This window comes from Hippopotamus amphibius, chromosome 1 (assembly GCF_030028045.1).
Source record: "Hippopotamus amphibius kiboko isolate mHipAmp2 chromosome 1, mHipAmp2.hap2, whole genome shotgun sequence".
NCBI lineage: Eukaryota > Metazoa > Chordata > Mammalia > Artiodactyla > Hippopotamidae > Hippopotamus > Hippopotamus amphibius.
The window spans coordinates 34,039,667-34,066,125 of record NC_080186.1 but is presented as its reverse complement, the minus strand read 5'-3'; the positions used below and the strand labels follow the sequence as shown (position 1 = coordinate 34,066,125).

General features: G+C 40.0%; 2 protein-coding genes across 4 annotated transcripts in view; one reads left to right on the top strand and one right to left on the bottom strand.

Annotated features, from left to right (window-relative positions):
• Positions 1–2,406: 2,406 nt before the first annotated feature.
• Positions 2,407–3,468, bottom strand: LOC130856888 (basic salivary proline-rich protein 2-like). The gene is made up of 2 exons (XM_057741930.1): positions 3,288–3,468; positions 2,407–3,194 (listed from the first exon to the last, which is right to left on the bottom strand). The coding sequence occupies exons 1-2, from the start codon at positions 3,466–3,468 to the stop codon at positions 2,407–2,409; spliced, it is 969 nt and encodes a 322-aa protein (XP_057597913.1).
• FOXJ3 (forkhead box J3) overlaps positions 2,716–26,459 on the top strand; it is a 137,222-nt gene continuing 113,478 nt past the window's right edge. For all 3 annotated transcript variants that reach the window (XM_057707334.1, XM_057707314.1, XM_057707324.1), the window contains exons 1-2: positions 2,716–2,878; positions 23,952–24,012. In XM_057707334.1, coding sequence (XP_057563317.1) covers positions 23,969–24,012 — 44 coding nt within the window. In that variant the 5' untranslated portion in view covers positions 2,716–2,878; positions 23,952–23,968. The remainder of the gene's footprint in view (positions 2,879–23,951; positions 24,013–26,459) is intronic.

The window sequence follows — 26,459 nt, the reverse complement described above, 5'->3', positions numbered from 1 at the left end:
GCTCAAAGCCCTGTAGTGGTTCCATTTCAGCCAAGATCCTTACAATGGCCTACAAGACTCCATCTCTGACCTTATCTCCCATTCATCTCTCATTTACTTACCCGGCTCCAGGTGTCCTAGCCTCCACTATTTCTAACACTTCCAGGAATACTTTCACTTCATGACCTTTCCACTAGCTGTTCCTTCTGCCTGGGACACTCTTTCCCATATAATGTATGGCTCACTCCCTCAACTCTTTCAAGTTTCTCATTAAAGTCACCTTATGAATTGGGCTCTCCCTGATGGCTCTATCTAAAATCCCATTCTGTAAAACTGGAATTGGAGTAAGCTGTTAGGAATCAACCTTCATTTCTCTTCCACTAAGCCTTCTATGCTACCCCTATTACCTTACTCTACAAGTGTCGATTTTTTGATAACTCCCCCCTCTTTTCCTCTAAATATTTTCCTTCCTCCCTTCCTTTGGCTCCAATGCAGACCTAAGGCCATTCACCTATTTTAATGCATGAGTTTACTTGACAAAAGAGGTGAGGAGGTGAGGTGTATTGAAACAGAAAAATAGGAGTTCTCAGCTGAGGAGAAGCTGCAAAGGGAGTTGGACTCAGGAGACATTGGGTTTGAGTCCCAGCTCAAGTTTTTAACCCTTCTCAGCTTCAATTTCATCAGCTGTAAAGATGAATGCAGGTGTTCTATCTTAGGGACCTGGTGAAAGCACTGAATGAGAGGGCAAGTGAAAGCACCTGGCATGGGGTCTCTACTAGCTGCAGAACCTTGGCTTATTCTCCACTGAAGCTCCAGCACCTGACAGAGGTTCAGTTAAAGTAAATGAACACATTGTCAATGAAGAAATAGTTGCTGAAAAACAAAGCAAGAAAACAGACAAAAAAACCGCACTCCTCCCTCCTCCAGTTTTCCTCCTATCTCTTACCCTGGTCTATTTCTTTTTCCCCATAGCACTAAAAACTTCCTCTCATACCAAATTCTTTTCTTGTTACGTTTATCATCTTTCTCTCCATACTTAGATGAGAGTGCCAAGAGGGAGGGGAATTCCCACTCCGCCCCCCCCCCCCACTGATCCAACCCAAACACTAAAATAGGGTCTGACAACCTTAGTAGTGATTGGCAAATATTTTCTGGATGAATGAGCGAATGAATCTTTTTTTTTTTTTTTTGAGTTGTGGCAGTTTTTTTAAAAAAAATATTGATTGATTGGCTGCCTTGGGTCTTCATTGCTGCTCCTGGGCTTTCTCTGGGTGCCAGGGTGGTGGTTACTGGTGGGGGGTGGTTACCTAGAGCAGGGGTACTCTTCCTTGTGGTGCACGGGCCTCTCATTGTGGTGGCTTCTCTTGCTGCAGAGCACGGGCCTTAGGCGCATGGGCTTCAGTAATTGTGGCTCCGAGGGCTCTAGAGCGCAGCCTCAGTAGTTGTGGCACAGGGGCTTAGCTGCTCAGAGGCACGTGGGATCTTCCCAGACCAGGGCTTGAACCCCTGTAGCCTGCATTGGCAGGTGGATTCTTAACTACTGTGCCACCAGGGAAGTCCCAAGTGAATCTTTTAATCTTCAGAATCTTGCTGGAGTCTTATGTGGAAAAGGAATGTAGGAGTACTTTGAATTCCCAGGGCCTAGAAATGCTGGGCAAATGGCAGGTGTTCAGTGTTTGCTGAAGCAACTGGGTACTCAGCTCTTTACCGGAGGTAAAGTGAATAGAAGAGGAGGTCTATATCTGATCCCTATGAGACTACACCGAAAGAGGTTCCCAAGCTCAATTCACTCAGGCCTTTCCATCTCATTCAATCAACCTAGTATTCATCTAACAAATTATCTGAGTTTCCAAATATGGAGAACCTACTGTGAGTTCAAAAGCATGCTTGGTGCTATATGTGACTAATGCGAAAGAAGCAACAGCAAATATGTATGAATGTAATTAAATGTGAAATTACAGGGCAGATTCGCAGTGCTGATACTTTAAAGAATCAGTGAAGACTGACGTAGAAGTAAATTCCAAAGTTCACAAGTCACCCAACTACCCTTTTAAGCGCTCCACCTGTTGATAGAAGGACCGTAACCCGGGCAGCAGCTTTAGAATCAGAACTGCTTTTAGAGTGACAAATCCTTTGTTTTAAGGAGAAGGAAACCAAGGCTAGACACGGGAGAGGCCTCGGCAGAGATGGGTCTAGAACCCGGGACTTGTGACGTTCTGGAAGGAGAGGTGTCCTGAAGGTCCAAGGTGCCTTTGTGGGGGCCGTAGAATCCGTGGTGCCCGGTCTTCCGGAGAGGCTAAGGTGCCCGTCGCTAAGGTGAGGTGGAGGGGGCTTGGAGGGGTGCGGTCACAAGGCGCCATTCTCCTGGGACACGGGGCCCAGGAATCCCTGGGCAGGGTCCCAGGCGGAGGTCCCTGCTGTCCTCAACTAAAGAGTCGACCCCGCTGCCCTGACTCCCCGGCCGCCTCTCTGAGGGGCAGAGATACCCGCCTCTCCAAGTCGCACGGAGCTGCTGGCGGCTGACTGATACCGCTGCGTGGAAGCAGGGTCGCCGCCGTCCCCGGGCACTACTTGTTCCAGCGGAGGGATCCCGCGCGCGTCGCCGCGGCCGTGACCGCGGAGGGGCCGTGACGCCGCCGACGCCGTGCCGGTGGCGCAGCGACGTCGCGGGAGGCGGGGGGTGGTGGCGGCGGGGGCGGGCGATCGGGAGGGGGAGCGGGTCGGGAAGTAGTTCCGGGTGCGCGGCCCCGGATGTTGGCTGCTCCCGCTGCTGCCGCTCTCGGCGCTGCTCCGGGCCTCGGCCGCTCGCACCAGGCGCCGTTGGGACGTTTCCCGGGGGGCGGAGACGCACACAGCGGCCGGGGGCTCGGCCGGGCCGTCCCGGCCTGCGCAGCCTGAGGTGAGAGTTCGCCGCCGGGGCGGTCGGGCCGGGGCGGCGGGCGAGGAGGCGGGGCCGGGGCATCTCCCGGGACGGAGGCAGGGGCTGCCCTCCGCGAGACGCCCTCTCCCTTCTCTCAGCCGCGGCCGCGTCGCGGGGCGGGCGGCGGGCGGGGCAGGGGGCCCGGGCCCAGGCTGAGGCCTGGCGGGCGGCGAGGGCTGGGTCCCTCCCTCCCCCGCGGCGCTTCTCAGCTGCTGCTGCCCCTCAGCCGGGAAGCGGCGGCTCTGCGCCTCCGCGCCTCCCGCCCCTCCCCCAGGCGGGCCCCGGGGGAGCCAGACTGGGTTCCCGGGGGCGTCGAGAGCGAGGACAGTGGCCGTCGTCTTCTCTCCGTGACCTGCCTCTGGCCTGGGCTAGCCCCCTTCCCCGGCACGATGCAGCTTCTTCCTTTCAAGCTCCGGGGTGCTTTTAGGCCGGCGAGGCGGCCAGTACCTCTTGCGTCGGGGGTGCCCTTCGGGGTGAGGAGGCCCGTGCGGGGAGCCCGCGTTCCCTGCGTTCCCACCCATCCTGTCGCCGTGTCCTTTACCGGCATTGGGCAGAGGCAGCCGTTCCATGCGGACGTGTTGCTGTCCTGTGTGTGTTGCATCCTGCCCACGTGTTAGGGTGTCTCCCCCCCAACCCCCTCCATTTTTTGCAGCTGGTGAGGAGGGAGGTCAAAGCGGGGTGGTTTTTCCTCTGTGATGTCCTCCGGGTGGCGTGGAAGGTGTTAGGGTCATTTGCTTCGCCGAGACCGACTGTTGGTCAACTGGAAGAAGCAAGACTTGTACTCTCTGAAATTCAGACCAGTAGGGGACTTAGTTTCATTGACATCTTTCCTCTTTTTCCTTTAGCTGCTCTCGTTCTTTTCTCTACCGTTTAATCCTAAAGAGAGAATAGTGAGCTCTAGCTGCTGATGCATTGAGATGTATAGTTTTCACTTCTCCGTTCTACTTTTTATGCGTATGATTGGCGAAGGTTTTTCTTTCCTGTGTTGTGCAATCCACGTCTCTGTTGTTCCTAGTTGGATTCGTGAATGAGCTGAGTTGGGCTGGCCAGGGATTAGAGATTGGTGGGCATTTTCCTTGACTTTTCCTGACATTTACTTTATTTTTTCCTTCTATTTTGTTTGCCAGTGAAACAGGCGTGCATGTCATGGAAGTGTTACATGCATAGCTCCTTATTTGCAAGGCAGCACTAGATAGTTTCACTGAGTCACTCATTTCGTGGGAGCCCTTTTATTTTGCCCTTCCTCTCTTTCTATTGAGTATCATCGCATTCTCTGTTTTTTGAAACTGTTTTTGTAACGTGTTTTGAGTAGTTTCTTTCCTTTATGTCTCTTCCAGGTTAAGGTTTCCATCTTCCTGTGTTGTGCTCTTTTGTGACCACAGGTTGCTCCCTCAACAGGGAACAGGCCATGGTAGCAATGAGAGAAGCCTCTTATTCCTACTAGACTTTAGCAGATATTTATAGACAAACAATAACTCGTCTCCATTTTTCTATTTGGGTAGCATCTAGAGATGTGATTGAATTTTTTTAGTTTTTTAGATACCTGTTTTTGTGTTTCTTGGAGTTAAGGTAAATCATCTTGGTTTTGTGCTGCTGACGATAGTGGGGGCTTCCTCATGCTTTTATTAGGTATTTGTTTGAATGGGGTCAGGACATGCTTATTTTGGCTCTTTTTGGTTCATTAGTTTGGGTGAAATGAAAAGTCTTCATATTTTGAAGTCACTTTTTAGATTGCAAAATGGCCAGAATTCTCACTTTTTCTTGATTTGCTTTTCACATGTGCATTCTCTTTGTGTGTATGTTTGTTTGTTTCTTTTATCTGGTACAATTGTTAGTATAGTCTCCTTCTATGTATGTGAAATAAAAATATTTAAATACAGATTCTGTCCGCCCTCACCGTTCTAAGTATGGGTGGGGCAGTGGAAAATAGAGAATGTTGTTCTGATACATATTTATTTAGTAAGTCAGTCAGCATTTGTGTACTTCTGCAAAATACTGTGCTATGTGTGAAGTAGTCTGTATGAAGAAACACAAGGAATAAAATATGTGGTCTCTTCACACTTCTGTTGGGGGAACAACATGTAACATGCATCATTCACAATTGCAAGCAACATCATGATCCTGGTTGGGATAACAGTGCAGCCAAAGTCAAAGGTAAAAGTGAGATTTGGAAAAATTGGAATTTTCAGAGGGCAAGAGATGTATTCTAGGAGAGTGAAGGGGATTTGCAAAGGCATAGACGTGGCAATGTACAAAAGATATTGAGCAGCTTCACTGGCATAGAGACTCTGTATTAGTGAATAATAATAATAAATGAGTTTAGACTTGGTGAGTGGGTATTGGTGGAGGACCTTATTAAGGATATAGGGTTTAATTTGATGGGGTACCACTGTGGGTTCTAAAGATTGGGAATCAGATGATGCATATTGTTCCTGAGGAAGGTTTTCATAATTAGTTGAGTGTCCTGGAATAGGGAGACTGACTAGAAGGCTCTTGGAGAATTTTAGGAATAAGATAATGAGGGTCTGAAATAAAATGGTGATGTTTGGAGTAAAAGAATAGCTAGCATTTATGGTGAACTGTTTGCCAGCACAATATTCTAAGCTATTTACATGTATTTAACTCATAAAATCTTCATAATAAGGTCTTACTATTCTTATGAAGAAAGTGAGGTACAGAAAGGTTAAGTAACTTGCCCTAAATCCTATAGAAAGTAAGCAGCAGAGCCAGGATTTGAACCCAGGCAGTCTTGCCTTTGAGCTTATGCATTTAATCTTTAAATTATACTGTCCTATGAAAGAGTGTATAGAATATATAAGAGGATGTATGTTTGAGTAAAAATTAATGTGAACTTAGTGATGATTGAATGTGTGCCAAGGGAAGAGAGCAAATTAAACATTAAAAGATTAAAGCCTAGAATACTGGGAGAATGGCTGATAATGGTGAGAAATTAGCAAAGTATCACTGTGAGGATAGATGAGCTAGGGTGGGTTATAGTCAACACTTAGATTGTATACTCAATTTTTCGGTAAAAGGCTAGTCTCCTGCAACTGCTGATAGCCTTTTCCCCTTGCTGGTTTGGCTCTGGAAATGCAGGCTAGTTTAGTATTACTCTAAGCAAAACAATTAGAAAAACAGATCTATTCAAAGGAAAAAAATGTATAGGAATTCTTTTGGTTGAGCTATACCACTGCTTCCCAACCTTAGTGAAGATTATCAAGATTTGAGTAGAGTAATCCTGTGGTAGATCACTATAAGATGACCAGAGATGAAATGTAGATTGTGCACTGACCAGGGCTGTATTTGGTAGTAAAAAAAACATGTGAGTAGATGTGCTTTGGGAGGTTAAGTAGCATGATGGTGAAAGAGCTTTGAGGTTTGGAACTGTGGGTGGCATTATAGGCTAATAGGTAAAGCATTCTGAGAAGAACCAGGAAGTTCACCGTGGAAGCCAAGGATAGGAAGGGTAGTGTAGAAGACAGCATCAGATGCAGTCTCAATGTTCAGAAACAATGATCGTGATGAAAATACTTAAACTAGGACCAGGGGGTGATTTGTAACCTTGGAATTTTGAAAGGAACAATAAGAAGAGATGCTAGATTTGTTTTCCACAGCAGGCTTTGTAGAGATGTTATGGTTTGGTGTGGTAATTCTTAGTATTTTCTCCTAATGCTCCCTCCAGTCCCATTCTTGTCCACATGTCAGAGCTACTCAAATATCAGAAAGCTCCTTTTTTCTTTGAAAAAGAAACAAACTTGTGTTCTAAAGCCAGTGATTGTATACTTTGTTTCTCTCAGACTTAAACAGTTTTCTTGAGATATGATTCACATACTATACAATTCACCCATTTAAAGTGTACAGCTCAATGGTTTTTTAGTATATTTATCAAATTGTGCAGCCATCACCACAGTCATCATCCCCAAAGAGAAAGTCTGTATCCATTAGCAGTCACTCTCCATTTCCCTCTCAATCCCCAGTCCTAGGCAACCACTAATGTACTGCCATCTCTGTAGATTTGTCTATTTTGAGCATTTTGTATAAGTGGAATCATACAACACATGGTCTTTTGTGTCTGGCTTTTTTTTACTTAGTATAGTGTTTGAGGGGTTATCCATTTTTGTAGTATGTGTCAGTATGTTATTCTTTTTTATTGTTGAATAGTCCATTGTAAGGGTCTACTGCCTTTTATTTATCCACTTAGTTGATGGACATTTGGATTTCTTACTCTTTTAAAAATCCTTCCCTGTCTTCATTTTTAATCCTCACCCTCCCAGCTCCATCCCTCTCACGTTTTGTCTTGTAGATTATAACCTCTGCTATGTGTTCTGCTAGGCACTGGGGATATAAAGATGAGTACGACGTGGTTCTTGAACATTCATATGGTGTGTTTATGGTTTACATATGTTTTCTAATGTGTAATCTGTTTCTGTCATGCAGCAACCCTGTGATGTAGGCAGAGTGTTTTTTAAGATGAGTAATTTGAAGTTTAGATTAGGTGCCTTGCCCAAGATTGCACACTTAAGTCAGTGATAGAGCAATTAGATCATCTTAGTGCAAGTCCATTGCTATTTCCACTTCTCTCTGCTGCTGTTCTAACTTAAAGGAGCCTCATGTGAATTCCTGGAGAATTAAAGAGGTTGGAAAATCCCCTTGCTTAGGGAATCAGTAACTTTTAATGTTTAATCTTCAGGACTTAAAATGAGGTTTTTTTCTTACTGTATTTTGTCCCTTGTTTGTGATTTAGATAAGTCGTTTCATATTTCTGCCTCTCTTTCAGAGCTTTCCTGGGGATTAATGGGATGATGATAGTGGTAGCGATGATAATAGTAGCTAACGTTTTCTGAGGCCTTACTGTGGGCTCAAAAGTGTTCTAACTGCTTTACGTTTATTATTCATGTAACCCTCAGAACAACTCTAAAAGGTAGATTTTATTATCAGAAATTTGCAGATGAGGATATAGGCACAGAGAGGTTAAGTAACCTGCCTAAGAGTATGTAGCTAGGGCTGGAAAGAGCCAGGATTTGAACCCCTGCAGTTTATTTTCAGAACTCAGTGGCTCTTAATCACTGCACTGTACTGTTACTGTGTTATGAATTAATAGAGGGTAATATTTCAAGTAAGGGTATGACTAGAATATGAAGATTGGATTTTGAATGTATTTGGGGAAACAAACAGCAAAATTAAATTGACATTACATCCACATTTCTTTTAAATATTTCTAACACTTCAGTGTACAGGGATACATGTTTAGGCATCCTGGTACATTTTTTTTTCTGTTTATCCCTGCTAATAACCTCTCAAAGCAGAAATCGCATTATTTTCAGTGCTCTTCACTGTCAGCCTTGTTAGTCACTTAGCTTTCCACATTGCCACTATTCAGAAACCTTGGTTTAGGACAGCTAAAGCTTACTTTAAGCTCTTCTTAGTCTTCCTTTAACTGTGAATCTTTGTTTTCCATTTTGAACAGTTAGCCTTTCAGTCCTAGGTGGAGGTACTCTACCTCCTCCACCCCAAAACTCAGAAAACACCACAGAGACATTTTATAACAACCGTCAGAAAATTTGAGCATCTTAATTGGCATAACTGGATTTTAGTGCACAAATAACAAGAACCAAAGCACAGTGTTTTGGTTAAAGAGATTGACTTATACTGAAATTGGAAAAGGCATCTGCTATACAGGATTTTGGATTTAATAGAATTTGTTATAACCAGATCAGCAAAGCATTATTACTGTGGGCCATCTGCTGGGATATGGAAATAGCTTTGTTATATGGAACCAGATGTACTTATATTTATAACAATGGCATTCTACTTATTTTAAGTAATCTTTTGTAGTTAGGTACCTTCGGCTGCTCTTTTACTTGACATATCAACTGATAACCTGAGAATGAAATGTCTTTCAAAGTGGTTATTACTTTTCTATAGAGTTGAAACAAAACAACTGAAATGGAGAGCAAATGAGGCTCATAAATGGTGTCCAACTTTAATACTGTAACAGGAGAAAGTATAGGGTAAGTATGACCATGATAAAAGACCATATTCAATAAGAACTCTTACTTTGGCACCATTAAGTTTAGTTTCTAGTAATTGCTAAACTGCTCTGGTGGTTCTAAGAATTTTACTGTAAATCTAAAGTGATTTCATTTTTGTATAATCAGACCTACATTAACACTGCCCTGTCTGACTTATTTCCCATCATCAGCAGGTAAAGTAGTATGTTATGGGATTCAATAAGAGAAACTATCGTTAGAATGTAGTCCAGAAAACTCTCCTGAGTTGAATGCTAACAATTTGGAGATGGGGAAAGTCGTTGGGTGGAAGTTTTTAGAGAGAGTCTGTAGAAACCTGGTGTGTTGACTTTGTTTGGGCTGCTTTAACAAAATGCCACAGACTGGGTAAACAATAGAAATTTATTGCTTACCGTTATGGAGGCTGCAAAGTCTAAGACCAAGTGCCAGCACGATTACCTTCTGGTGAGGGTACCCTTCCTGGGTCGTAACTGGCGCTTTCTTGCTATGTCTTCACATCATGGAAAGGGGAAGGGATCCCTCCTGGAGCATCTTTTATAAGAGGCTAATCCTATTCATGAAGGCTCTGCCCTTATGACCTAATCACCCCACATAGACCCCACCTCCTAATATCATCGTCTTTGGGGGGTTAGGATTTTGGGGGGACACCAACATTTAAACTTTATCATTGGCTATTTTTTCATTATTTTCAAATAATATGTATGTCATGGATTCCATTGAAGAGTTGATTGATTATCCTAGGATGACCCTGTGTCTGAAGAAGACTTTACCCAGTAGATTGAGTTTTAGCTAAAGTTTTTACCTGGAGTACAAAGCTAAAACTTGTAAATGAATTCTACCTAGACAGAGTCCTGTCCAGTGGTATGGTGGTGTCAGGGATATAAGATTGATCTTCTGATTGATTGGTAAAGTGCGGTGCGAGTGTCACCTTATTAAAGATTTCAGAAGTTGGTATTGGCTTTTTCCTATGGCTGATACCTGGCTTTACTGTGAAACATAGATTTGTGAGAGAATGGATGAGGGGAGGAAGACTGCTAGAACTCATTAATAACAATTTCAAATTCTGTTTGCTTATGGAGAGATGGGATTGGGACAGGGGTGCAATATGGTAGAAAAAAGTTCTTAAGATCCTAGATTTTGGCTGGTGCGTATATGGGTGCTCATTAAATTATTAAAAAGGACTAAAAAGTTTCTGTGGCTTGGCTGTAGAACTTTGGGAAATTAATTATAGATACAACAGTCACATATACTGCAGTCAGGAGCAGGTTGACTCTGCTGAATGAAGATGGAGCAGACTGTCATGGCAGGAGATAATACATGGCATCAGTTTTTGCTAATGTCGTTGGGTCTGTGAATCTGACATGCTTTACAGGTCTACCCTGTGTAAGGAGCTGTTGATGGTATTGTCATGTGTATACATAGATAGTAATCACCATCAGAAATGGCATCTTTGTGTATCAGGGGAAGTCATGTTTTATGTTTATTTTAGGGCATGTGTGTGTTGGAAAGATTTCCACCTTAGCTTGAATAGTACTTTATGAAAAGCTGTTTCTCTGATCTGTTAGAGTTTGGAGCCCCACAGCAGTCCTGTGGTATAGGTAAGGCAAGTAATATTCCTGCTGACAAATGGAGAAAATGAGATACAAGCTAAGACTGACTTAGTGTAACTCAGTTATTTAATAGAGCAGAGACAGGAGCCTAGATCCTGCATTCTGTCTCTAGTCTTGTACTCTTTGGTAGAAAGCTGAAAAGGTTTTTCTTAAGAAGAACATACTTGGATTTTTGAGGTAGAAATTAAAGTATAAGAACCCCAAAGGACCAGGCTGCTTGGAGCAGAACTTGTCTTGTAATAATGTCAGACTAGGGGACATAAAACTGTTGGGAGTAACTTCTTTCTTTGTTAAATTTGGGTCCATTTCCAGTAGTTGGATGTGTTTGTACTTGAGCTTGCATTCTTTGTCTTTGTGAATCCTGGAGGTAAGGAGGAGATGGAGTTGGAAGGGAAACTTTTAAGGATTACTAAATAGCAGATTTGGTCTTATTTTTTATGAAAGTATACACCTATAAAATTTAGAGATTGAGAAATTGCACCTGGAACATGATTCTACTGAGGGTGCTGGGATTACTGCCATAGTGAGAAGATTGTCTCTTGCCCTGTGGATAGGAAGAGTGACAGTATATAAAGAACTTATAACTCCACAGAAAAAAAAGACTGGGAAAGAAAGCATCACATTGGGTAGTCTTTATTTTCTCTTTTGAACCTATTTATATTTTCTAAGTTCTTTACAATGAGCATATATCATTTTTAGTCTTCTGTTTTCTAGTTTTTAACTAAAAAATAAACATGTATGATTTTTATGGTTCAAATGAGAATTTGGAAAAACGTGAATCAGCACTTTTGAAGAGTAGTTTAAACACTTGGTGCTATCAAAGTGTTTTGCTTTTTAGGCAGTTATGTTAATAAGTCAGTTTGATAAATTATTTGATTATAATCTTATAGGTTAAGTTGTGGGTGTATTAAGTGTTTCGAACTTTTCTTTGCATTAGAAATAGGTCATTTAGCTCTGCTGATCAATAAATTTAGTCCCCCAGAAGCACCCAAGAACTTAGGTTTACATATAGTAATTACTTATCAATAAATGACCTAAACATAGCACTCTGACTTATAGTGAAAACTAGATTTAAGAATCTACTCATCTGCTTTCATTTCCTTGGCAAATTTCTAATAAGAAAAACCAAATTGTTAGTGATTCTTTAAGGTACTTATTTTCATCCAGGAACATTGGGCTCAGTTTCTCACATTCACTTGCTCATTTATTCACCATCTATTATATCCTGGGCACGGTACTAAATGCTGGGGACACAAGTAACTGGTAGGGTCCCTGCCAGCAAAGACTACAGCTTTTGGTTTGGGAGAGACATCAGAGAGATATCCTAGGCATATGGAGATACCCATTTTATCTGTTTTTCTAGTTTTTAACTAAAAAGACAGCATGACTAGCTTGTTTGTTTGAAGAACTTAATGCTTTTGGCATGTGGTTAGATGGCTTTAAGAGGAGCTGATGGCTTCATAATTATTTTTCTGACTGGAAAATATTGAAAATCATTGATCTAGAGAATTTCCTGATCTAAGGAGCATTGCTTATTGAGGTAGGTGACCTAGACATTTGTATTTATGTCAGATTTGCTTTGGGAGCATAATTAAGAAACATTGTGTTGATTTTTCCAGGATGGAGACAGTGTTTTTTTTTTTTAATGAATATTTTTTAAAAAATTCATTTATTTATTTTTATTGGCTGTGTTGGGTCTCTCTTTTTTGCTGTGCGTGGGCTTTCTTTAGTTGCGGTGAGTGGGGGGCTACTTTTCATTGTGGTGCGCAGGCTCCTCATTGCCGTGGCTTCTCTTGTTGCAGAGCACAGGCTCTAGGTGCATGGGCTTCAGTAGTTGCAGCACATGGGCTCAATAGTTGTGGCTCACGAGCTCTAAAGCACAGGCTCAGTAGTTGTGGCTCATGGGCTTAGTTGCTCCGAGGCATGTAGGATCTTCCTGGAGCAGGGATCAAACCCGTGTCCCCTGCATTGGCAGGTGGATTCTTAACCACTGCGCCACCTAGGAAGCCGGAGACAGTGTCTTTTTTTGTCTTTTATCCTCTTTACTGTTGATCCTTGAACAACAAGGGTTTGAACTGCACAGGTCCGCTTGTGCATGGATCCTTTTCAATTGTTACTACTACAGTACTACATGGTCCATGATTTGAATCCACAGATGCAGAGGAACTGCAGATATGGAGGGGCAACTAAATAATACTTGGGTTAACTGCACATTGTTCAAGGATCACCTGTACTAGTAAATGAAAGGATAGCTCATATTTGAGCTTAATTTTAAGAATATTAATATTGACATATTGTATCAAAAGTTACCTTTTGTCTAATATATATGTATGTATGTCTACATATATAATATATAGACATATAGTAGTTCCTAACATCTTAAGAGTTAATCTTTTATTCAGGCCAGTGAGATATCCCACTAAAACACTTGATATAGAGTAATTCGGCTACTCTTAGAACATCTGTAGTCACTGATAGCAGTAAGGTAGCCTGCTTGTTGTTAGCTCTCATTGGGGCAAAATTTGCTGCTTAACTTCATCCCTTTTTCCTAGCCCTCCTCTGTGCAACATTAGAGATCTAGTTTTCCTTCTTTAACAAGATAACTCTTTAAATATTTGAATGTGATTATTCATTCATCAAATATTTCTTCAGTACCTACACATGTAAGACATGGTCCTGGGTATTGTGAGAGATCCAAAGGTAATTAAGAGGCATAGTTTCTTCTCAAAGAGCTGATACAGAGAAAGAGTCATGGGTTTGTTGAAAAGAGTGGTTTTGCTTATGATGATCAGGAAAGCTTCTTGGAAGCAATAACGTTTGAATTAAGATTAGTGATGGGGTAGTCTAGGCTGAGTTTGTAATCAAAAACCTAGAGATGAAGAAGAACAATGCAAGTTAGAGGAGTAACAAGAGGCCCAGCTTGGCTATTCCACAGACTGTCCTCAAGGATGTTGAAAATGTTCATTGTTGTATTCTCAGTGTGTGGAGGAGTGCTGGCAAATAATAGGGGCTCAGGAAATATTTGCTGAATGAATGACGGTTACATTTGGGAAATACTGAACTTCTTCTTGAAGGGTCATAAAGTGCTTTGGGATATTGAACACTTTGATTTGAGAAGTCCCTTAGAAAAAAAGTACTTGACTCAAACTTACTTGATTATAGAATGCCTATTAACAGCTCTTGAAATCCTCTGGAAAATATTACACTGGGATCTCTATTGAAGAGGTGACTTGGAAGGCTGGAAAGTGTTCTCCAAGCTAAACACACCCATTTTCTTCATTCTACACTTGACATTTGGCTTCTAAACCCCTCACTAGTCTGATATCCCTCCCTGCAAGCATTCTAGCTCATAAGTGTTCTTAAAATGTGGCACTCAAAACAGAACACAATACTCCAGTGTGAATTAACCAGTGAAGAGTGAATGGGACTGCTACCCTCCTTGATCTGGATACTATTCTTCTAATGAACCCTAAGATTGTATTTTCTTTTTAGCAGCTGAGTCACTGTCTTGGCTCATATTCAGTTCTCATGTTAATTTACAAGAAGTTCTTTGAGTAGAGTCAGAGAGATTTCCTATTAGTAGAACTAACAAATGGATGCCCGTTTTTTTTCCTGTTTGAGTCTAGGCTGTTTTCTCAGAAGTACTAGTCATTCTTAAGCTTCCTGAAATCTGAGAAAGAAAAGAAAAAGAATTAATTGTACAATGCTGGAGTAACATAAAAGCCCAACTGCACTGCTGAGTACATTCAAAACTAGATAAAATGTAATGACTCCCTCTATACCCATTACAGATTTAATAATTGTTAAACTGTTTGCCATATATGCCTCAACTGTTCTTTTTTCTCTTTTGCTTAAGTATTTTAAAGAAAATCATAGACATCTTTTCACCCCTACAAATATCGGTATGCATCTCTAAAAAATATAGGCATTCTCTTACATAATCATATGCCATTATTGTAGCTAACAAAATTAACAATATTTCCTATTAGTGTTATCAAATATCCGGTTCATAATAAAAATGTCCTTGATTGTTTGTGTCTTTTTTTTGTTTGTGTCTTTTTACAGTTGGTTTTTAATTGAATCTAGATTAAGACAAGGTCTACACATTACATTTAGTTATGTTTGTTTTCTTGTTTAGCCTGACACGGATCCCCCCTTACATTTTGGCATAATTTCATTCTCTCCACTTCTTTGACCTTTCATGTCTCTGTACCACGTTCTTACTGTTCCTTTTGAAATAGCATTTACAGCAATTCAGCAATTGGACTATTATGTTCTAAGCATGTGCTAGGCATTATGGGAGGTAGAAAGGTTAATTCGACATGTACCTGGCCTACTAGGAGGCCTGCAATCCAGTGGTAGAGACAGGTACATACAGAAACAATACGAAAGAGATTATTTACCTTCGGATGGGTCATGCCTTGATTATATAGCCTCCCATTTATTTTCCTGGAAAATGCTGCTTATGGAATCTTCTTACTACATTACTTCAGTTATGTCCCGATCAGGAACCTACAGTTGATTGCATTTTGAATCAATGCAAACTATACTGTTTTGGGCCTGGCACTCAAAGCTCCACTAATTGCCACCTTTACCTAATGTGGAACTCATCAAGGCACAAATATCTTTTTTTTTTGACCAAATTTATATTATCATGTAGCATTTTCATTTGTCAAACAAGGTTATAGACATTTTGAGAGCAAAAGTCTTGTTTTCTTTTTCTGTATAATATTAGAAAGCTTAATAATTACTTTTGAAGAGTCTTGGCACATATGCCAGTGGGCCTATTCTTGCTGTCTACTACCTTTCCAGAGACAGAGCTTGTGCCAGTTAAAAGTGAATAATCCAGTTCTGGGTCTCTTCTTTTACCCCAAAAACCTCTTTAAAAAAAAAAAAAAAACGCCCATTCAGTGGTCTGTATCACAGACGACAAATATATGGCTTGCCTGTTGCCACTTCCCCATCACCATGTCCATGGCAAACTACTAATTTCTTGTTTTTAGACATGACCTTCTCAGTGTAGCACTTCAGGCAGTTACTATCAAGTATAATTGGCAAATGATATGAAACCTTTCTGCTATCTTTGTCCTAAACCAATAATTAAGCTGTGCATAAGAATCACCTGATACTTGTAATTAATAGACTTCCTAGGTTTCACGCTAGACTGTTGAATCAGGATTTCCAGGAATGGGATAGAAATGATTCTTATAGAGTTGGCAGTGGTTTGTAGACTGGCTTTGGGGACCAGGCAGGTAATTCTTATTTTGTCAAACAGCTCTAGCAGTGAAGACTATAGCTGCCCATCTTTTCAGTTGTAGTACAGCATCTCATTACTCTGACAATATGTTCTGATATGTTCAATTTACATTTCAGAGATATGGTAGGATCTCTTGCTTTGAATTATACCAGGCAAAGCACATGAATCAAATGCCCAAGATAAAGATATGGGATCCAGAGAGGTGGCATCTTGGTTTTCTAAATATAACTGAGCTTAAATTTAAAGCCTCAAAACCCTTCAGCCCTCTGAAAGTACTTTCTCTGTTTAGTGAATGCCTTTAAAAGTTTAAAATGGAGGAGTTCGACATTTTTGGAGTAAACAGTCTTTTGAATTTTTCATATTTCGTGTATATTCATTAAAGATGATTTAAACATATAATGTGATTTAACTTCATATACCTTTGTCAGATTTTCCATAAAAGTAAATCTACAAATTGGGGAAACATTCTTCATTAGACCACATGATTTGATTTTGAGACCGGAAATTGTGGTAAAGTTATTGAGTATAGAGAGACTGAAGTTTCAGGATTATCCAGTGAGTTAATGACAGACCCAGAAATAGAATCCTGTGTTATTTGCTTGGGTTATGATTTGGTTTGAAGAGGGTGGCCTGTGATCTGTTCACATAAATTGCAGGAAGTAAGGTTTGGGGTTTGGAAGAAGTTATAGCTTTGTGATGTTTGGCCAAGAAGCTTCCCTCCCCCACACTTACCACTGTTTTTATTGACACCAGTCCTAAACTGTGGAGGGTAAAGAGACAGTTCAGACTTACATTTCCTACCCTTAAAACAGTCTTATAAAGCTGAAGCTGATTGTTGGTTGGCATGTGTTTTTTCATCTTCTGTTATTAGAGAATAACAACACCTGGCCCTACTGTTTGTTTTTTTTTTTTTTTTTTTAAGCAGGAGAGGGTATAGCCTAAGTAGTTGCTTTATAGACAGTGTTAGAGTGGTTTCCTATAGAATTTTTTCAGGCTGTATGCAGGTGTATACCTAACTGTATCTTTATTAAATGCGTTTAATTAATAAACAGTATGGTTTGGAAATGGTGGAGACCACCAGGAAACAAACTTTCATGAATCACTGATGGCTCAAGGGGTTATAGATTTCAAAATAATTGCCAGAGTAGAGTTGCTTTCTCCTGAAGTCATTACTTTTACTCCCCCCTTTTCTATTTTGTGGAGTAGAGGGGGGCTTCTGTGGCACTAGTGAGGGAAGAAGCAGGAACTTAAAGAACAAGTGAACATTTGTGTGTGATGGTTCTTAAACTTGCTCTTTTAAAAAAACCAAAGGAATTCCCACTCCCACCTTTATTGAAACGTAATTCATGTACCATACAGTTCACCTGTTTAAAGTGTAAAATACAATTTTTTTAGCATATTCATAGGGTTGTGTAATTATTGCTGTAGTCTAATTATAGAATGTTTTCCTTTCCCTCCAAAAGAAACCCCACACTCATTAGCAGTCCACTTTACCTGTCTCCCCAGCCCTACGAAAAAACTAACCTAATCTAACTATTAATCCGTTATCTAACTGTTAATATAAATTTGTCTGTTTTGGACATTTGATGTAAATGGAATCATGTAACATATAGTCTTGTTACTGGCTTCTTTCACTTAGCATGTTTTCAGGGGTCATATATGCTGGAGCATGTACCATTCCTTTTTATTGCTAAATAATATTCTGCTGTATGGTTATAACATCTAATTTATCCATTCATCACTTACTGGGCATTTGAATTGTTTCCACTATTTTGCTATTATGATTTAATGCTGCTGTGAACATTTGTGTACAGGTTTTTCTGTGGAGGTATGTTTTCATTTCTTGGGTATATTCCCTGGTAGTGGAATGGCTGTGTCATATGGTTACTCTACATTTAACTTTTTGACAAGCCACCCTACTGTTTTCCCAAGTGTCTGCACTGTTTTACATTTTCACTACCAATGTATGAGAGCTTCAGTTTCTTCACATATTTGCAACCTTTTTTATTGTCTTTTTTATTATAGCCATCCTAGCTGGTGTGAAGTAGTATCTCCTTGTGATTTTTGATGTGCATTTCCCTAATAACTAATGACGTTGAACATCTTTTCATATCTTATTGGAGGTTTTAACATCTTCTTTGTAGGAATGTGTGTTCAGATCTCTGCCCTTTTTTTATTTTGCAGTCAAATGCTCAACCCTGTGCTGTATCTCCAAATCTTTGCCCATTTTTAAATCGAGTTGTCTTTTTATTATTGAGTTGTAAGGGTCCTTTATATATTCTGGATACCTAAGTAGCTCTTGTAATTGTGAATTGGTCCTACCTTACTTGCTTGGAGGCAGAGAGACATAATGGATACAAAGACTACATTAAAAAGATCTGATGAGTTTTCAGTTAGATCTTAGTTCTTATTTTAAGTTTACTCTGTTTTTCCAACTCCTGAGGCACCTGGTTTATTCATTCATTGAATGAATATGACTGCAGACTGTATACCAGGATTTGGGGATATGACAGAGAATGAAAAAGGAACTTTTACCTGCACTCTAGTGGGAGAGAGACAGGAAAACAAAAGTCTCGTCAGGTCATATCAGATGCTGACAAGAGCTCTGAAGAATAAAACAGGATAATGGGGATATAGTGTGATGAGCATTCTAACATATTCTTCACCTTCCCTGATTTCTTAATCTGTTCCTCTCTGCTCTGTTTGACCTTATTGCACTTTCCATTTATTTTCATTTTATGTAGTTTGTAGCCACATTTTTATTTCACTCTCTCTCCTAATTCTTAACATCCCTGCAGTCTAATTTTTGTTCTCACTAACCCACCCTCTATAGTAATGATGATCTTCTATTAAAGCCAGTATTGTCTTTTCAGTTTATGTCCATCTTAATCTGTGTGTTACACTATTGCCTTTCTACCCATTAAGTCACTTGCTGCAAGGGACTTGAAGACAGGGGAGGGGAAGGGGAAGCTGGGAGGAAGTGAGAGAGTAACATTGACATATATACACCACCAAATATAAAATGGGTGGCTAGTGGGATAGCTGCATAACACAGGGAGATGAACTTAATGCTTGAAATGCTTGGGGATGACAGAGAGGGGTGGGATGGGGGGTGGGGGTGGGCGGGAGCGAGGCTCAAGAGGGAGAGGGATACAGAAATATATGTATAAATATAGCTGATTCACTTTGTTGTACAGCAGAAACTAACACAACATTGTAAAGCAGTTATACTCCAATAAAGATTTGAAAAAAAAAAATCACTTGCTGAAACCTCCAGTACAATTTTCTCAAGGTTTTTTTTTTGTTGTTGTTGTTAAGCTGGTTCCTGTTCTCTATGTATATTGGAGTTTTCCAAATTTAAGTTTTGGCCTCTCTTCTCGCTCTGACATTACCATGGTGAAGTGATCATCTCATGTGATTTTATTTGCTTTCTGAGAGCATGTGATTCTTAGTGCTCACCTTTTAGCTATAGCTGCATCACTGCCTTCAGGTTTAACTAGTGGAGTTGCAGTGAACAACTGATTACTACTCGCTCAGCAGGATTCTTTTCCCTTTACTCCTTCCTCTGGCAGATTTTTCCTGTTTAGGCTGATTAAGACACAGGTTATTTCCATGACTGCTTTAATGATTACCTGTGACTAATGGTATAGCAATTCACAATGTTCAGTCAAGGAACCTGATTCAAAGGGATTATTCCTTTATGGATGCTAGTGAATTTTTTACTTTCAACTCTTTTGAAAGATAGAGCTGAATTCAGAAGTAAAAAAATAAAAAAAAAAGAATAATCTCTTAACCTCTAATGCTATAGCATTTATTTTCAACAAACTTTTCTTGCTTTTATCTGATATGGTGTTGCTTTCATTCAAGCCACTGTCACAGTAACTGAGGGAATGAATTTTTCCTTAAACAGTATACCCAAGGTCACAATTGGGATTCTCATTGGGGATCTTGACTTAAGGTCATGAATGTTGCAAGTTCTTTGTAAACTATAAAGTAGTATCTCTCTGTGTGGTGGGAGAGAGGAGAGAAGGGCTCATAAGAATTACCTGGGAGCTTTTTCAAACTACTTTGTCTCATTTCACCTCCTACTCCCAAATAATATATTGTTATACACCTGTTAGTTTGTTAAACATCTGCTTCCTAAAAGTGAATAGTTTGTAACTTAGTTTAATGTACTCAGTTTAATGTACACCTGAAGACTGCTTATATGAAAAGGAATTCCATATTCTTCTGTTGGTGATGGGATGTAATACATCAGTTTCTGTTGAAGCATACCCATCGGTGAATGACTGGCTTTTACTACCCATGCTCTGGTTGTGTCGTGCTACGCAAAGTTTCTTGTATGTTGATTTTCAAAGCATTTGCAGAAAATGCTACTAGGTGCTGTTGGCACCAACTTAGACTGTAAGTTTTGGATGTAATTGAATGAATTAATATAGTTGTTCAACATAGTTAACTTCAGAAATGTGAGTTTGTGATTTGGAGGACACAGATTTTCCTGATTTCACTGCAAATCTTAGCCTTTTTTTTAAAAAAAAATTAATTTGCTGCCTTGGGTCTTTGTTGCTGCACATGAGCTCTCTCTAGTTGCTGCGAGTGGGGGCTGCTCTTTTTTGTGTGGGCTTCACATTGGGCTCTAGGTGCGTGGGCTTCAGTAGTTGTGGCATGCATGCTCAGTAGTTGTGGCATGCATGCTCAGTAGTTGTGGCTTGTGGGCTCTAGAGCGCAGGCTCAGTGGTTGTGGTGCACAGGCTTAGTTGCTCCGAGGCATGTGGGATCTTCCTGGACCAGGGATCAAATCAGTGTCCCCTGCATTGGCAGGTGGATTCTTAACCACTGCGCCACCAGGGACGTCCCTTTAGCCTTCTTTTGTGAGAGTTCCATGTTGCTGGACATTTGCCTGGGTAGGGAGAACGAGATTGGTATATTTGTTCTTTCAGTTAACCAGACTGGTGTTCAAGATGCCATTTAGGAGCAGTAACTTAAGTTAAAAGTGGAGAAAACTGAAACTAAGGCATTGAGGCCATAGTAGATTAGAAAGATACCTAGGAGCTGGAGTTGGTAGTAAAAATTCACATATCATGAAATTCACCATTTTAAAGTGTAAGATTTGATGGTTTTATACTAAAGGTTTTTATTCACAAAGTTGTGCAACTATCACCACTATTTAATTCCAGAACATCTTCAATAATACCAAAAGAAACCTGTTAGCAGTCACTCCCTACCCCCATCCCTCCTCCCATCTCCCAGCAACTACTAATCTACTTTCCATCTCTAGGATTTGTTTATTCTGGACATTTCATATAAACGGAGTCATACAATATGTGGTCTTTTATATCTGACTGCTTTCATTTAGTATAAGGCTCTCAAGGTGCATTCATGTTGTGGCATGTAACAGTACATCATTCCTTTTTATGGCTGAATAATATTCCATTGTATATTATGTGAATGTTGAACAGATATGCCACATTTTGTTTATCTGTTCATCAGTTGATGGTCATCTGGTTTATTTCCACTTTTGGTTTTATAAATAATGCCGCTATGAACATTTGTGTACAAGTTTTTGTGTAAACATATGTTTTAAGTTCTCTCGGGGATGTGTGTGTGTGTGTGTGTGTGTGTGTGTGTGTGTGTGTGTGTGTATTCCCAAGAGGATTTATATATATATATATATATATATATATATATATATATATACACACACACACACACACACACACACAGAAATTTTTCATATATGAAAACACACACACATACCCCTAAGAGTAGAATTGCTGGGTCATATGGTAACTTTTGTAAGAATTTACTTCTGTTTTTGATAAAGCTGATATTGTAGAATGTTGTAGAGTGTGATTTAGGTTTAAGAGACATGTGGGCTGGCTAACTCTCCACATTCTCTTGTCCCTATCCACTTAATCTAGACAGCTCACCGATGTCTAGATTGTTAGAGTTAACAGAGCAGTCATACCCAGATAACTACTTTGTAGAATTCTGAATGTAGAGTCCTGGAGTTAGCTCTGCCCACTTGGTGAGGAGTGGGCTGAGAGCCCAGGGGTGTTTAGAGAAGCCATTCCTCATAGAAATCAAGAGTTAAAAAGAAGTGTTCTGTTCTAACAGGAAAAGAAAGCCATTCTTAGATAAAGGACTGTGCCATTTTATCAAGATAGGAAATGCATTAAAGAAAGATGATGAATTCAGTTTTGGACATAATAAATTTGGGATTTCCAGGAGGGAATGTTAGCTATTTATGTTTGGGGGTCAGGAGGTTGACCCCTGATAGAGATGAGGTTTGAGATTCATCTGCATATAGGCATTTAGAATACAAGAGTAGGTAAATCACCCATAAAGTAAAAAACAGCAGAGAAAAGTGTCTGGTAATTCCATGTCTGAGATCTTTGAGGTTTTGAGTCAGGCAGCTGATGTTTCAGCTGTATCTTACTCTGAGTGGCTTGTTTCCTTCTGGCTTTGTGATTTTTGATTGCTAATTTGTTTATTTTGGGACCTTATCCTTGAGAATTCTTTTCAGGCTTAGGTCAAAGGCAGGTTCCCCAGAGAGGATTTGCATCTGCTTCCGTCAAGTTTGGGCGGGAGACATTACCATTCTAGGACTATCCTAAACAAAACTCTATAATCTAGATTAAACCATAAACTAGGTGAGGGTCAACTTTTGGTTGTATCTGAGGAGATACTGTTGAACTGCTCTCATAGTCCCCCAGTCCCTCACCAGCACTGAGGGCCAAAGTTAAGTTTTCCTTGCATTTCTCTTGGGTAACACCTGGACTTTGCCTGTTGTACCTTGAGCCCTAATAGGCCTTGGAATTGCAAGCTGAAATTCATAGGGTTTGGCAAAATGCCCTGAAGGTGAATGAAAGCTGGTTTCAGGACTCTGCATACTTCTCTAGTTTTCCTCTTTCACTTAGTTTTTAGCCTTGATCATAGTTGATTTTCTTTCAGGTTATTGATTAATATGTAAAAATTAAAAAAATTAATCCAGTGTTTGTTATTCTCAGTGGGCCTGTTGATCAGGCTATCTGTTCTGTTGTTCTAGCAGACATAGAAGTGTCCATCTCTCTTCAGTGCATGCAGGGACAGTTGGATACAGGGAATTCAGTCAGCCTCTAAGTTAAAAGTTATAAACTTGGGACAACATCCAGTGTTTTGTTTGACCCACGCAGTATTTAGAAAATAAAAATCAGGAGATTTCAAATAAAATTTCAGATATCTTGCTTCTCTTGAAAGATTGGAAGTTCTTAACAGTCCTGCTTAGAAACAGTTGACTAGGACTGGGAATAGCAGCTGATCCTTTCAGAGTGAACCTGTTTTCTTTAGTTGCAAACACACAGTCTCTATTTGTGGTGTGTATGCATAGGATACCCACTTATACCCATTCCAGCTTCTCTCATTCATGTTACCTGTGGACACTTGTGGATCATTCTTGTGCCTGGTAGTAGTGCTAATAGACAGTTTCACATTTGTTTAGTGATTTGTTTAATTCTGGTAACAAACCTGCAGTTTATCCCTGATGAACAAATAAAATTATATAGGTGGTATTATTCCCAGGTTACAGTTGAAGAAATGGAGGTTCGCTGAGGTTATATAAATTCTTGAAGGTCTCATAGTGTCACAGCTAGAAATTGAACAAAGCTTCTTCTGTTCAATGCTATTCTTAACTTTTTTTTTAAGTAGTGGACTTTTGCTTCAAATGAAGTTTTAGTCAAGTCCATTATGCAAAACCAACAAAGATAGCACTGCTTTGATTGAAGGGTAAATGGGATGGGAGACAATTCTGTGGGGATGGGAACCTGTATGCTCATTTTGGTGGCCTTTAGGCACCTCTCTGGAATCCTTAGGATTCTACTAAACAGTTTGGACACTCTCTCTTTGTAACTAAGCATAACAGTTTGTTAAGTTTTATGAGTTTTTAACCTCTTTGGGTGTTACAGTTACAGTGTGCCTATTTTCCTTGTGCTTCCTGGTTTGTCAGTCTTCCTCAGTGTAATCCATCTTATTGCTCAATAGCATTTTAAAATTTTGTGGGTACGTGTTCAAATAATGGTGAATCTTTTACCATTCTGTTTCTGTTTTAGAATGGTAGTGTGATTTATAGTTTAATTTATTCTGGAGCATTTGGTAACTAACTCTTCTTTACTTTTCAGATTCTCTTTGTGGCCAGATGGGTTTGTATGGACAGGCTTGTCCATCTGTAACTTCATTAAGGTGAGTGTTCTTTTTATTGGAACATGTAACATTTTAAAAGTTATACTGGTCAAGTCATAATAGAATCAGTTGCACTGTAAAGTTCAGAATAAAATATTGTAGTTTGTTTTGATAAACAGTGCTATTTGGTGAGATTGGGAGATAGTTTTGCTTACAGAGATATTTGTGGCAATGGAATTTGGATCTTAATCTCCACTTAGTGAATTTACATGTGTTCTTGTACAATAAGTAACAATTTTACCCTTCTTTGTCATTCCTTTTTTTTTTTTTAAAAAAAAACTAATCTGCTTTCCATTTGTTTTAATTGGAAAATATGTAGTAAATTACTGATTGATTGATTGGCTGTGTTGGGTCTGTTGCTGCACAGGCTTTCTCTGGTTGCGGAGAGTGGGGACTACTCTTCATTGCAGTGCGCAAGCTTCTCATTGCAGGGGCTTCTCTGTTGCAGAGCAAGGGCTCTAGGCGCATGGGCTTCAGTAGTTGTGGCACATGGGCTCAATAGTTGTGGCTCGCCGGCTGTAGAGCACAGGCTCAGTAGTTATGGCACACGGGCTTAGTTGCTCCGCAGCATGTGGGATCTTCCTTGGACCAGGGCTCAAATCCATGTCTCCTGCATTGGCAGGTGATTCTTAACCACAGCGCCACCAGGGAAGCCCTGTGGTAAATTTTTATTGCCTTCGTAGCAGATTATTAAATAAGACTGGATGGTAATTTAAATCTTTTTGAAGGATGATATAAACATGGTACCTAAATTATCCTCACTTACAGTAAATAAATAAAATGTGAAAAAGTAGGAACTAAGTTGTATTAAACCCAGTGGTTTAGGTTTTTTTGAATTTTCTAAATCCTTTCTACAAATTAAATCTTAAGTGAAAGCCTGTGAATAAAACAGATAAATGCTGGGCTTTTCTGCTTGCTTGGGCTTCCATGTTCTATCCCCACAGTTACCCCTGAGGGATTACTGTAGTTCCCAGAGCACAGTTTGAAAAAAATAACCTAAATCTAATCTGTTAATTGAAATCTTTCAGACTGGAATATGACTTGTTGATGGCAGCACCTACCCAGTTACATGTGGTGTTGCAGCTAGCTGTATCACTTATTTGTTCAGCATATTGAACACCTAATATGTTGTCAGGAGCTGTTCTCAGTGCTGGGGCTACAGTAGTGAACGTAACAAAAATCCTGTAATCATTGGGCTTATATTTTGATGAATGGATAATTAATAAACAAAATAAGTAAGAAGTATCTGTTAGTGACAGTGATAAGAGCTAAGATGAAAAATAAAGTAGAGAAGGGGAATAGGAAATATAGGGATGTATGTTATTTTAGGTAGGGTAGCCAGGGAAAGCTTTCCTGAAAAGGTGATATATGAATGAAAATCTGAAAGAGTGATGGAATGAACCATACATTGGGTAGGTAGAATATGAGCATTCCGGGCAGAGGGAATCCAGAAAGTGCTGGGGCAGGAGACTTGCCTCGTATGTTGGAGGAACAATGACTGAAGTCAGTATGCTGGGAACAGAGTAGGTGATGAAGAGAGTTGGAATTGACCAGTTTTGGAGGGCAGGAGAAAGGGGAAGGATACAAAATTATTAGAGCCATGAATGTGAAGTCAAGGAATCCTTCAGTTTGAAAGAAATTCTTGTGGTTCAGAATGCCACAAAAGAAAAATAAAGTTGCTTTTTTAGTTTTTATATACAGTACTTGAATTTTTATCAGACTAAGATTGGCTTTTTCCTCAGTAGGAAAGCTTTACTCCATGCCATTATGGCATTTCTTTCCCTGAGAATGCATCTTCCAGCTTATAATGGAAATAGGTGGAGTGATTGCTTTTCTACCTTGTTGGAGTCCATGCGTTCCCCCCCCCCCCCCCCCCCCCCCCCCCCCGCCAACAAGGGACACCTGTATAGTGTTGAAAAAAAACTTAAAAAACAAAAAAAAGACTATCATCTTTTCTTTAATCTCCAAAGCTACTGCAGAACTAATTTCAATTGAGTGATTTCTGTTTAATATGATGGGATGAATCACTTTACCCTTTTTTTGAATATTTGAAACTTTAGATATGAACATAGCAGGATATTTTTCCAGACTTTGATCTTCCACTGATCATAGACTTCCTCAAAGATATTTTATTTGTGGGTTATGCCAAAACAATCATATATTAAAGTCATTTACTGAGATTTTAAATCCCTTTATTTGAATAGTTATGTTTAGGTGAAGCTTGTATATGGCACTGGGTTAGGCGTAATATATACCTAACCTTTTTTGCTTGATAGAATTATATAATTGAAAGAGATGATGAGTGAGAAGAGATAGCATGAATTATTTTATAACTTGCTCACTGTGTTATGATTGTTGTGTATAATATCCTAGAATCAAGTTTTTGTGGATATAGCTATAAATTTAGCATTTAGTTAATAAACTGTGAAGCTCTGTGGCATTTGAGT

What these genes read in the sequence shown, in the direction of transcription:
- LOC130856888 (XM_057741930.1), bottom strand. Translation starts at nt 3,468, where the DNA reads ATGGAACGGCTGCCTCTGCCCAATGCCGGTAAAGGACACGGCGACAGG. An exon ending in TGAAAGGAAGAAGCTGCATC is followed by an intron (nt 3,195 to 3,287) that starts GTGCCGGGGAAG and finishes CCGGGAACCCAG; the next exon opens with TCTGGCTCCCCCGGGGCCCG.